Source organism: Mobula birostris, chromosome 18 (assembly GCF_030028105.1).
Source record: "Mobula birostris isolate sMobBir1 chromosome 18, sMobBir1.hap1, whole genome shotgun sequence".
Classification (NCBI taxonomy): Eukaryota; Metazoa; Chordata; class Chondrichthyes; order Myliobatiformes; family Myliobatidae; genus Mobula; species Mobula birostris.
Window position 1 is genome coordinate 65,705,112 of NC_092387.1, and position 13,861 is coordinate 65,718,972.

The following is a 13,861-nucleotide window of genomic DNA, read 5'->3' on the forward strand; positions in this document are numbered from 1 at the left end:
ATATTTAAAGGCCACCTGAGGGGCATCTTCTTCACTCAGACGGCGATGAAAGGGGAGGGTGAATGAGCTGCCAACGGAAGTGGCGGGTTTGGGTTTGATTTCAATATTTAAGAGGTTTGTATAGGCATGTGGATGGGAAGGTTATGGAAAGCTTTGGTCCAGGCACAGGTCAATAGGACTAGGCCAAGGGTTCCCAACCGTTTCTATGCCATGGACAATACAATTAAGCTCTATGATTCTATGACTAATTACATTGACTAGATCAGGCATGGAGGATCGGCGATTTTGCTGACAAGGTGACATCTCCAATGAATGCCCTCAAACACTTCTATAACAGTTTTCCATAGACACTCAATTCCCTATCAGTGCATTGGGGTTTGATCCCTGCCAATGTCTGTAAGGAGTTAGTACAATCTCCCTTAACCGTGTGGTTTTCCTCCGGCTTATCCAGTTTTCTCCCACATCCCAAAGATATACAGATTAGGGTTTGTGAGTTACAGGCATGCTAAGTTGGAACCGGGATCTTGGGGTTTTGCAGGCTGTCTAGCACAATTCTCAATAATGTGATTTGATGCAATCAATACAATTCACTGTATTTTTCAATGTACATGTGACCTGTAATGCTAATCTTTAACTTATCTCCATCTTCTTTAACCATCTCCCCACCCCCCACCGCGCTATCCAGCTTCCAATACATGATGATGTTCCACTCGGTGACCACTTTATTGGGTGCACTTGCTTGTTGATGCAATATCTAATCGGCCAATCATGTGGCAGCAACTCCATGCAGACATAGTCAAAAGGTTCAGTTGTTGTTCAGACCAAACATCAAAATGGGGAATAAATGTGATCTAAGTGACTTTGAATGTGGAATGATTGTTGGTGCCAGATTGAGTGGTTTGAGTATCTCAGAAACTGCAGATCTCCTGGGATTTTCACACATGACATTCTCTAGAGTTTATAGAAAATGGTGTGAAAAACAAAAATCATCCAGGCAGTTCTGTGGGTGAAAACACCTTGTTCATGAGAGAGGTCAGAGTAGAATGGCCAGACTGGTTCTAGCTGACAGGAAGGTGACAGTAACTCAAGTAACCACATGTTACAAGGGATGAAGAGGGTCTTTAAGTAATGGATGTTGGGTTCTTAGAGCACCATCTCTTGAAGATGACTGAATTCAATGCTTGTTGCTTCTGGTATGATTTTAGCTGGACATCCCTGGGGTACCAATCTCCCTCCACCAATTGGAATCGATGCACTTCCCAACTTACAAGGACATGTCAATACCTCCTACATGGAAGGAATGGTAAGTAAGTTTTGGAAACATGTTCTGACTGGCACTGTAAGACAGATCCAGGTTTATGCCTAATCCTTTTGTAATATCAACCCTACAATCAGAAATGCTCTGTCTGCGTTTGTCATCTGTATTCCCACCTACAAAGGCATTTTATTAGGTGAATATTTTGTCTGCACAGTAGTTAACCCCCTATATCTCTACTGTATTTGCCTCCCCCCCCACCCCGCCACCTCTCTACCTTCTTGAAGATGGTGAAACATACAGAGGAATCTGTCATTTGCATTAACAACCAACACAGTGGCAGGTTGTGCTGGGCAGCCCACAGGGGTCGCCATGCTTTTGGCACCAATTTAGCATGCCCACAACTCCTGAACTCTAACCCATACACCCTCAGAATGTGGGAGGAAACCCATTCCATGACAGGGAGAACACACAAACTCCTTACAGGCAGTGGCAGGAATTGGCCCCGCTTGGTGATCACTGGCACCGTAAAGCACCATGCCATTCGAGCCTTTCTTGTTGTCATTGATTACCATCCACAACTCAGTAAGAGATGTCATAGAGCTGTTATTAAACTGGAAAAGGGTACAAGTTCAAGGTTAGTGTTATGGGCATAGATAACTAGGATGTAAATTCCATGGAAATTAGCTGTTTGCGTGGCAGCACAGTACATTACAAACAGCCAACATAAATTAACATAAAATTATACAACAAAATGACAATACAATCTGAGGTAGAACTAGGGTTTTTCAGGTTGTTTCAAGAACCTGATGGGAGTGGGGAAGAAACAACCAGGAGGGAAGTTTAAAGCAGGTTCTGTTATGACACTTCAAAATCAAAATCAGAATCAGGTTTAATATCATCGGCATATGTCACCAAACTTGTTAACTTAGCGACAGCAGTATGATACAATAGATAATAACATAGGGGAAAAAACTGTGAATTACAGTAATTATATATGTATATCAAACAGTTAAATAAGTAGTGCAAAGACAGAAATAAAAAAGTAGTGAGGTAGTGTTCATGGTTTCAATGTCCTCTATACCGAACACAACAGATACAGTACGTGCATGGTCAAGAAAGGTTTAAAAGACATGTGGATAGTGTTGTGGTAATTAATAGATTAATCCTACTCCATCAGTTAGCCACTTCCATAAGGGAGGAGTTCACATATTGTACAAGCAGTATTATTAATAAATTTCAGTCGAATATCCTGCAAGGCTGGGGTCTTGGTGTACTCTGCACTGTCCCTCAGTATCGAGCGCAATACGTGGATATGTGGACAGGAAAGGTTTAGGAGGACATGGGCTGAATTCAGGCAAATGGGCCTGGCTCAGATGGGAACCTGGGTTGGCATGGACATGATGGACCAAAGGGCCTGTTTTCTGTGTGGTATTGCTCTATGACTTTCGAGAGATTAACCAATTGGAATTGAGCATTAATCATTTCTGATGAAAGACCTAAAACCCCTGGTTTCTCTCTCCTGACTTGCTGAGGACCTCTAACCACCCAGGCCATGCTATCTCCTCGCTGCTGCGATCGGTAAGGAGGTACAGGAGCCTCAGGCCCCAGGTTGAGGAACAGTTATTATTCTTCATTCATCCAGTTCCTGGTCCAACGTGGTTAACTTCACTCCTCTTAAAGCTAAACGGATTCCACAATCTATAGACTCACTTTCAAAGAATCTACAATTCATTATCTTGATATTCATTGCTTAATTATTATTTTTTTTCTTTCTGTTTTTGTATAATTTGTTATATTTTGCACATTGTTTGTCTTTGTCAGGTGTGGTTTTTCATTGATTCTATTGTGTTTCTTTGTACTTTGAATGCCCAGAAGAAAATGAATCTCTGGGTAGTATGTGGTGACCTATGTGCACTTTATAATAAATTGACTTTGAACTGAGAGTGTTTTTACCTGTATTAGAAAATTGATTGTTCTGTTCACTTTGAACAAAATCAAAACAAAATTAAGAATTTAGCATTGCTTTGTTGACTTGACTTTCTAATTCCTTTGCCTTGTGTATGTTACTGTTGTAGGCTCAAAACATAATGAACAGCATGGGTGGGTTTGGTTCTGGACCACCGAATATTGGTTTTGGGGCACCTCCAGGAGCTCCATACGGGATGTTTCCAGGCCAGTCCAACCAGCCTGGTGCTCCAGGATATCCTGGATCCACACCTGGATATCCGCCAAGCTCTGGCCCTGCCCCTGGATACCCATCTGGTCCAACCCCTGGATTCCCGCCAAGCTCTGGTCCTGTCCCTGGATACCCCTCTGGTCCAACCCCTGGATTTCCGCCAAGCTCTGGTCCTGCCCCTGGATATCCCACTGGTCCAACCCCTGGATACCCCTCTGGTCCGACACCAAGTTATCCATCTAATCTACCACAAGGATATTCAGCTACTCCTGGTTCGACAGTAACCCCGTCTGCAGCTCCTGTGAAGGTAAGGAATGTCAAGATCTCAAGAGGATGTTTATGGTAACGCTCGGTATGAATGTTTTAGATTGATATTTTTCATCTGTTTGATGTTTTGATCCCCAACAATTGAAAGTGTGAACAATGACATTTGTTGTGAGAGGGGAGTGGAGACAACAGGACCTAGTAATGGGCAGTGTTGGGATGAGTGGCAGTCTATAATGTGACACACATTTTTACTGCTGTGGAACGTGCACTGTCAGTACTTGAATTAATTTATTTTTATTTAGAGATCCAGCACAGTAACCCAACCCAACACGCCTGTGCCACACAGTTACACCCATGTGACCAATTAACCTACTAACCCTTATGTTAGGAGCACCCCCAGGAAACCTATGCAAGCACGGGGAGAACGTACAAACTCATTACAGACAGTAGCAGGAATTAAATCCTTTTTTCCCAGCGAGGTAAAATGTTACGCTAACCGCTACCCATTTGTGCTGCCCTTGGTAATAACGAGCCTACGATCATCCCTAGCTCTTTACAGCAAAGGTCCAAGTCCAAACACTGGGGGAGGTCCATGGAAACCTTTACTGATGGTGCCCTTAAGGAGTGGTTCTCTGTAACTCAGGGATCTGCATGGCCCTTCCAGTCATTAGATTAGCTTTATTTGTCACACGTGCATCGAAACATACAGTGAAATGTGCCATTTGCGTCAATGACCTCGCAGTCGGAGGTGTGCTGGGAGCAGCCCGCAGGTGTTGCCGTGCTTCTGGCACCAATATGGCATTCCCACAATTTGCTAACTCTAGCCAATCGAAGAATGTTCTACTCTCACCTGCAGTTTTGTGGTAACTCGGTAAGTTATTCTATTCTCTATCCACCAGAGCTGAAGAACCAAGAACTTGCGGGCCTAGGTTTAAGACAGGGGAGGGGAGATTTAATAGGAACCTGAGAGACCTCTTGTTCATTCAGAAAGTGGTATGTAAACAGAATGAGCTGTCAGAGGAAGTGGTTAAGGCAAGTACAACAACAGTGTTCGAAAGATATTTTGGGCACTCCAGTAGCGTAGTGGTTAGCTGTGCTCAGCTCAGGGCATCGGAGTTCAGAGTTCAATTCCGATGTCATCTGTAAGGAGTCTTTACGTTCTCCCCATGACCGTGTAGGTTTCCACTAGGTGTTCCGGTTTCCTCCCACAGTCCAAGGATGTTCTACGCGTCTGTGGTGGCCAGTGCGATCATGTTTGCTGTTGTGTGCTGGAGCAGCAGGCTGAGGGTAGCAGACACCAACAGAATCAACAAACTCATTCGTAAGGCCAGTGATGTTGTGGGGATGGAACTGGACTCTCTCACGGTGGTGTCTGAAAAGAGGATGCTGTCTAAGTTGCATACCATCTTGGACAATGTCTCCCATCCACTACACAATGTACTGGGTGGGCACAGGACTATATTCAGCCAGAGACTCATTCCACCGAGATGCAACACAGAGCATCATAGGAAGTCATTCCTGCCTGTGGCCATCAAACTTTACAACTCCTCCCTTGGAGGGTCAGACACCCTGAGCCAATAGGCTGGTCCTGGACTTATTTCCTGGCATAATTTACATATTACTATTTAACTATTTATGGTTTTATTACTATTTAATTATTTATGGTGTAACTGTAACGAAAACCAATTTCCCCTGGGATCAATAAAGTATGACTATGACAAAGGTGTAGAGGTTACATTGGTCAATGTAAATTGTCCCGCGATTAGGCTAGGGTTAAATTGGGGTTGCCGGGCAGTGCGACTCAAAGGGCTGTAACTCAATACATAAGTAAATAAATATTAAATATTCTGACAGGTATGTGGATCTGAAAGCATTAGAGCAGGGATTCCAAACTTTTTTAAAACCATCAAGAAAGGGGTCCATGGACCCCAGATTTGATTTAGTGGCATATGAGCCAGACTTGGGCAAGTGAAGCCTGCTAGGATAGGAACCTTGGTCAGCATGGACGAGATGGGCCGAAGGGGCTGCTTCCATATACTGTAACCCTGACATTACGGCAGCCCTGGTGCAGAGTTGCTGAGGTAATGAACAAAAATCCCTTGCATGTTCTCTCTCATGTTTCACACTCGGGAGCAATGTTGCTGGAATTGGGTGAGATCCGAGGGTATTGAGGAGATTGATGGGTGTCCATCCCAGCTCGGGGGATAATTGGGAGCCCTTGAGAAAATGCCTTCCCAAACGTTAACAATGTGGTGTTTATGATTTCCTGTTCCTTGGTGTTTTATCCCAGATTGACTCAGAATTTGAGGTAAGCGCATGGACCTGTCTTTTGAGTTGATTCTCTCAAACAACTGCATGCTATGCTGTGCCAAGTCTCTGTAGGCTGATTACCTTGTGTGCCTTCTAACTCTGGCTGAAGGGTCCCTCTTCTCTACAAAGCAGTTGCATGACTATCTGTGGAGAAGGGGAGGGGAGCAACTTCCTGCACTCCTGATGTTCCTCCAGGATATCTGACAACTGAGGGATTGGGCACAGAGATCAAGATTGGGGAGATCCCAAAACACAGGAGATTCTGCAGATGCTAGAAATCCAGAGAAAAACAGACACAGGAGACGAGTAAGCTTTGGGCCAAGATGTTTCATCAGTTCCGAATGAAGGATCTTGGCCGGAAATGTCAACATGTCTATTCCCCTCCATAGCTGCTGCCTGACTGCTGAGTTCTTTCAGCATTTTGTGTGTTTTGTGAGTGGAGTCTTCCCCTCTTACCTTAAGTGTGGAATCTTAAAAAATAGCTTAACACCTTCAAAGAAAATAGTCGAGAGAAGTTTGGTACGTGACTGCATGTAACAAGTTGTGAGAAAGTCTGTATGTCAGGTGTTATTGGCTATCTCGGCATTAATGGAACAGATTGCTTGAGGTGTTACAAAGTAGTCATGGTTAAATTTGAGAGATTTTCTCACGCATGAGCATATGTTTGTGTGTGATAAGCATACAGATACATCTTGTGAATGTTTCAGAATCAGGCATTGTCATATGCCATAAAATTTGTTGTTTTGCGGCAACAAACTTAATAATAAATAATAGTGAGGTAGTATTCATAGGTTCATTGTCTATTTCGAAATCTGATGGTGGAGGGGAAGAAGCTGTTCCTGAAACATTGAGTGTGTGTCTTCAGTCTCCTGTACTTCCTCCTTGATAGTGGAAATGAGAAGAGGACTTCTTCCATATGCTGGGTGTCTTTAATGATAAATGCGCCTTTTAGAGGCATCGCCTTTTAAACTTTAAGCTATAGTTTAAGGAGCTTACCAGAACAAAACACAGCAGATGCTGGAAATCTGAAGTTACAACAAAAAATGTTGGAAGCATTCAGTATATCAGGCAGCAACGTAGAGACAGAATCTGTCAGTGTTTCTAATGAGAGATCTTTGATCTACTGTAGCAACTCTGCTGCCTATCATCCTCTGTTTTTACCCAAGGAATCGCTGTGCTTTCAGAATCAGAAGTCTGTAGTTCAATCCCAGGTCTTTGGTGAGGAGGCTGATGATAGCAAGATGTTAGCTTACGTTTAGGAAATGAAAATGTATCAGATTTCTTCCTTATGATCACTAATTCTTGACTTAAGCTGATGAATGTGGAGGGGTAATGTGCTGCAGTGGCTCTGGTGCCACCTGTGATGACTAATCTGGGCCATCAGATGAGGAGGAACTTCTTGAGCCAGAGGCTAGTGAATCTGGAGCTCATTGCCAGACACGACTGTGGAGCCCAAGTCATTGGGTATGTTTAAACCGGAGGGTGATAGGTACTTATTTGTAAGGGCATGAAAAGTTTTGGGGAGAAGGCAGGAGAATGGAGTTGAAGAGGGATGATAAGTCAGCCATGTCCAAGTGGCGGAGCAGGCTGGATGAGCTAAATGGTCTAATACTGCTCCATTGTCTTATGGTCTTATCAATCTGACATCGGACATTGGTCTGGCCCGCGCACATGTGTCAGCCCTATCCATGCCATCAGCTCATCATCCCCATCCATGGCCTTCGGTTTCGTCCATGGTCATAGTGCCACGTGGGTTTTTATCTTCTCTAAAAATCCATTTGAGTTTTTAATCTTCTCAAGGAATTTAAAATTCTTAGGGAGATGAACAGAAGGGGAAAGGACACTAAAGAAAGAGAAGAGAGGTTTCTTTAGCCAGTGGTTAGGAACCTTTGGAATTCTCTAACCTGGAGAGTGGTGAACACTTAGTCAATGAGTGTATTCAAGACAGAGATCATAAACACAAGAGATTCTGTAGATGCTGAAAATCCAGAGCAACACACACAAAATGCTGGAGAAGCTCAGCCAGTCAGACAGCATCTATGGAGAGGGATAAACAGTTGACTTTTTTAGCTGAGACCCTTTGATTGTTTTCTTTTGTACAGTGAGGAAATGGGTATCAGTTGAGAATATGGACAAGGCACTTTTGTGATAATGGTTGGCAGCAGGAGCAAGAGTTGAGTAGCCAACACCTGCTATTTGTTTTTATAAAATATACAAATCCTGGAATAACATAAACTGCTGGGAAAACTCACCAGGCAGCATCTGTGGAAAGTGGAGCCGTTTACGTTTTGGGTGGATGAATCACTTCGATGAAATCTGAAATGTTGCCTTTTTTCCTCTCTGCCCAAAATTTTCGTGAACTGTTGTGTGTTTTTCCAACAAGTTGTGTCTTCCTTTCTGTTTAAAGCAGATGTTAGTAATACTGTGGTCAATCCCAAATAAATATCAGATTCAGTGAACGTAACCAGCCAGCACACACCTAATGTGATAGGAACACATCTGAAGCTTGTTCACACCGTGTGGTCTCGCTTCCTCAATCCGCACGCCAGTGTAAAGTGGGTGCATGTGATAACCACAATCCTTGGAAAGATACAGAAATCTCACACTGCAAGAGCAGACCAGATCACTGATGTCATCTCTTTATTCAGTAGGTTTTAAAAGGTTAAGGAACTAAATAAAGTGTGATGTGAATTTTCTCTCTTACCGTAAGTGCCCTGTTATATTTTGTATTTTTGTGAATTATCTCCATCATCCCTCCTGGGTATGAGCTTTTGACCCTGTCAGACACCAAGATCTTCTGAAAATGCTTCAAAACCTTGACATAGATGGGAAACTTATACTGGGACCAGACAGCATCCATCAGAATAGAAGGAGAAGTGAGTGAGTATGTGAATATCATGAGAGGAGTCAGGCAAGGTTGTGTCTTTTCGCCAGACTTATTCAACCTGTATAGTGAAAATATCTTGAGAAGTATCAGAGACATCAAAGGATTCACAATTGGAAGCCATAATATAAATAACATCAGATATGCTGATGACATTGTACTAACAGCTGACTCAGAAACAAAACTTCAAGAACTACTCACTATAGTGGCAGCAGAAAGTAATCACAGAGGTCTCTCAATCAACACCAAGAAGATAGAAAGCATGGTCATCTCCAGAAAGACAAACATCCCACAATGTGTGATCAAGATCGGAAATACAAACATCAAACAAATCAACAAATTCAGATATCTTGGCAGCCTAATAACAAGTGATGGCAGGTGCGACACAGATATCAAATACAGAATAGCAATGGCGAAAGAAGCCTTCCAAAAAATGAAGGCCATATTAACAGACAGAAAGATGAGCACGTACACTAAAAACAGAATACTGCAGTGCTACATTTATTCTACCCTGACTTACGGAAGTCAATGCTGGACTATTTCTCCAGCAATGAAAAAGAGACTAGAAGCAGCTGAATTATGGTTCTACAGGAGAATGTTAAAATTATCATGGACCACACACACATCAAATGAAGAAGTTCTCAGAAGAGCCCAAGCAGTTGGATCACTCATACCAACAATAGGAGAAAGACAACTCAGATTCCTAGGACACATCATGCAGAAAGATGAACTAGAAAAACTCATACTCTCTGTAAAGATTGAGGGGAGCAAACCTAGAGGAAGACCTTGGCTTATGTACATCAAAAGCATAGCCAGGTGGCTACACATCGAGGAAATGGAAGTCATCCAAAGAATGAGGGATAGATCTATATGGAAAATCATGGTCACCAACGTCTGCATTGGATATGGTACCTAGACAGACAGACAGACATCTCCATCATATTGCTCATCCTAAATACACCAGTAGCCACCTTATTTGCTACCTGAGTGAATGTTCGCAGTCTTCTGCTGCTGCAGTTGTTGGATGCAGAGGCTAGTCAGGTGTAGGTGAGGAGAAGGGGAAACCCTATCTTAGTTATGTCTGTGGGGGATGAGGGGCAGATGGGATGAAGGCAGATATGTGGGAAATACAAAAGACGCAGGTGTGGGCTGCTTTGATAGCAGTGGTGGTGAGGCCTGTTTTCTGCAAAAAGGCTATTTCAGATGTCCTGGAATGGAAAACCTCATCATGGGAACAGATGTGGAGGCGGAAGAACTGAGAAAAGGGAAGAGATGTAACCAAGGTCAATGTGGGAGACGGCATATGGCTGAAGGTGAGGGCGAGGGATGGATAGGACAAGGGAAGTATCTGTGTTTGGGTGGGGTCAGGGTTACCATGGTGTTACGTACCCCGTAACTGGGTTGCCAAACCAGCAGAAATGGATCACTCAGTTGGAGTCTGGATTACTAGAACTAAGAAAGTTTTATTAAAGAAACAAGCAACACAGTAATCGAAAGGATAATAAATGCAACAGTTCAGCAATGATAACCACACGTGCACAGAATTAAGATAACAGCATCAATCAAGCTCTATCGTTGTCTAGGGGTAAATGACCAATTTCAAAGTGACACAAAGTTCAGTCCAATTTTGTAGTTCAGTTTGGAGTAATCGTTGCCATGGCGATGGACAACGTGGGGGGGAGAGAGAGAGAGAGAACGGGAACGACTGATCATTCAAACACGGCTTCCACTCACAGACCGGCAATATGGCTCACAAGCAGCTTTTGGGCAGGTCCTTGGTGATGTCACCTGAGGTCATCGACTGTGACCCCTCCTCCAGATGCTGTCGATCCTCTGCAGTGAACTCGGCACCCAAGCAAGGGCGGACACACACCGGGTTCCCGCTGATCGTACCTTTCCACCCTGTGCGTTGTCCGGTACTTCCCACCGACTCGTGAGAGGAGCACCGCTTCCAGGGTCTTGTTACCTCGGGTGTCGTGTGTGTCCTGCCTTAGCGAGCCTGTCCCTTTTTATCCCCCTGCTGGGGTATCGCCTGTCCATCACTTCAAACAGTTCGGGGTTCAAAGGGGGAGCCGCTCCATACAGCTCTCTCTCTCTCCCGTCCCTTCATTACACATCTCCAGACGCTGCTCCATTGTTCCTTATCTCTCCTTCCCCTGAGGACAGGTGGCAGACCAACTGCTGATGCCACTGATGCTAACCCAGGCCAGCAAACATCTTAATTTTATGTGTATTCTTGTCACAATGGAGATAGTTAGAAGGTAACAAAGAAGAGGGATGAGTTGCAAATGCTGGAGGAGCTCAGAAAGGTCAGGCAGCATCTATGTAAACCAGGGGATTTCCAATCTTTTTTTTAATGCCGTGGACCGCTACCATTAACCAAGGCGTCGGTGGACCACAGGTTGGGAACCCTTGATGTAAACAGTCAACGTTTTGGAACAAGACACGTCATCAGGATGAGAACCCAAGATTTCCAGCACCTGCAGGATTGCCTGTGCTTATGAGGAACTGTAAATAGCAGGTTAGGGTGCAGTAATACATGTGGGAGTAGAGATGACATGAAAAAATAACAGTCATTAGGAGCTGCAGAATTTGATATAGAGTCCAATATGCTGTAACATGCCTAGGAAGTAGATGAAATGCTTCTTACTTTGGGCCCTAGTAGAACATCGAACACTACAGCACAGTACAGTCCCTTCAGCCCATGATGTTGTGCTGACCTTTTAACCTACTCCAAGATCAATCTAATGTATCCTTCCTACATAGTCCTCCGTTTTTCTGCCATTCTTGTTATAACAATGTAGGAGGCTACAGATACACTTATAAAATGCTGGAGGAACTGAACAAGTCAGGCAGCATCTATGGAAAAGGAATAAAGAGTCATTCTTTTGGGCTTAGACCCTTCATAAGAGAATAAGACATAGGAGCGGAATTAGGCCATCTGGCCCATCGAGTCTGCTCTACCATTCAATCATGGCTGACCCTTTTTTTTTCCCTCCTCAACCCCAGTTCCTAGCCTTCTCCCTGTAACCCTTGATGCCATGTCCAATCAAGAACCTATCAATCTCTGCTTTAAATACACCCAATGACCTGGCCTCCACAGCTGCACATGGCAAGAAATTCCAAAATTCACCACCCTTTGGCTAAAGAAACTTCTCTGTATCTGTTTTGAAAGGGCTCTCCTCTATCCTGAGGCTGTGCCCTCTTGTCCTGGACTCTCCTACCATGGGAAACATCCTTTCCACATCTACTCTGTCTAGGCCTTTCAATATTCAAAAGGTTTCAATGAGATCCCCCCTCATCCTTCTGAGTTCCAGTGACTACAGACCCAGAGCCATCAAAAGTTCCTTGTATGATAACCCTTTCATTCCTGGAATCATCCTTGTGAACCTCCTCTGGACCCTCTCCAATGCCAGCACATTCTTTCTAAGATGGAGGCCCAAAACTAATCACAATACTCAAGGTAAGGCCCCACCAGTGCCTTATAAAGTCTCAGCATCACATCCTTGTATTCAAGACCTCTTGAAATGAATGCTAACATGGCATTTGCCTTCCTCACCACCAACTCAACCTGCAAGTTAACCTTCAGGGTGTTTGGCACAAGGACTGCCAAGTCCCTCTGCATTTCAGATTCCTGGATTTTCTCCCTGTTTAGAAAATAGTCTGCACATTTATTTCTACTACCAAAGCTCATGACCGTGCATTTTCCATCAGTCCTAATGAAGTGTTTTGGCCCAAAATGTTGACTCTTTGTTCCTGTTTCATAGAAGCTGCCAGAGCTGCTGAGTTCCTCCAGCATTTTGTGTGTTGTTACTGCAGAAAATATTGATGCATTTTAGAATACTAAGTAATTCACAAACTGTTCAGCAACTCCACCAATTCACTCAATACTTTAACATTGTGATCTTAGTGCAAACTGACTTCTGCCTGTGTCTGTCTCAGATCAGTGGTCACACCCCTCCCTCCAACATCCCAGAAAGGTGTTCCTCTGGACTGCTAACATCTGCAGAATCTCTTGTGTTTATGTGTGTGAGAGAGAGAGAGAGAGAGAGAGAGAGAGATTAGATTGTGAGGGGGATGAATGGTGGGTGGGGGTGTTCAAATGGAGAATAGCAGGGAGCCTAGTGTTTTGAACACCATCCATAACTTCCAACATAACACTGAACAAGTAGCAACTCTCACTTCCATTGTCTTGCATTCTGCCTGTCACTTAGCCCAACACTCTCTAGGTGAACATATGGTAATTATTTTTGATGCGTGTGAACAGTGTGTTGGAAATGGTTTTATGTAGGGCAGTGGTTGGGTAGGGGATTGAAATTATAATCCTGTGGCTGGGGTCAGGTTGAATTAGGTTTTAATTGTATTCACCGCTGACGTTCGATGTTCAAAGTAAAATTATTATCAAAGTACACATTCGTCACCACGTACAACCCCGAGATTCATTTTCTTGTGGGTGTACACAGTAATACAAGGAACTTAATAGAATCAGAGAAAGATCGCATCCAACAGGACAAACAACCAATGCGCAAAAAGCAACAAACTGTTCAAATACAAGAAGGAAGAGGGGAAAAAATAAATAATAATAATTAATAATAAGCAATAAATACTGAGAACATGAGATAGAGTCCTCGAAAGTGAGTCCATAGGTTGTGAGAACAGTTCAGTGATGGGACAAGTGAAATTATCCCCTCTGGTTCAAGAGCCTGGTGGTTAGGGGGTAATAAATGAACCTGGTGGTGTGAGTCCTGAGGCTCCTGTACCTTTTTCCTGATGGCATCTGTGAGAAGAGAACATGTCCTGGATGGTTAAGGGCCTCGACGGTGGATGCTGTTTCCCTGTGACAGCACTCTGTGTAGATGTGTTCAAACGGTGGAAGGGCTTTACCTGTGAATGTACCAGGCTTCATCCACTACTTTTTGTAGGATTTTCTGTTCAAGGCCATTGGTGTTTCCATACCAGACTGTGA

The 13,861-nt window shown here is 43.7% G+C and overlaps 1 protein-coding gene across 2 annotated transcripts in view; it reads left to right on the forward strand.

The window, feature by feature from the left end:
* Nucleotides 1–13,861, forward strand: part of LOC140212183 (annexin A4-like) — a 102,487-nt gene that overhangs the window by 48,618 nt on the left and 40,008 nt on the right. For both annotated transcript variants that reach the window (XM_072282843.1, XM_072282844.1), the window contains exons 3-4: nucleotides 1,206–1,303; nucleotides 3,334–3,741. In XM_072282843.1, coding sequence (XP_072138944.1) covers nucleotides 1,206–1,303; nucleotides 3,334–3,741 — 506 coding nt within the window. The remainder of the gene's footprint in view (nucleotides 1–1,205; nucleotides 1,304–3,333; nucleotides 3,742–13,861) is intronic.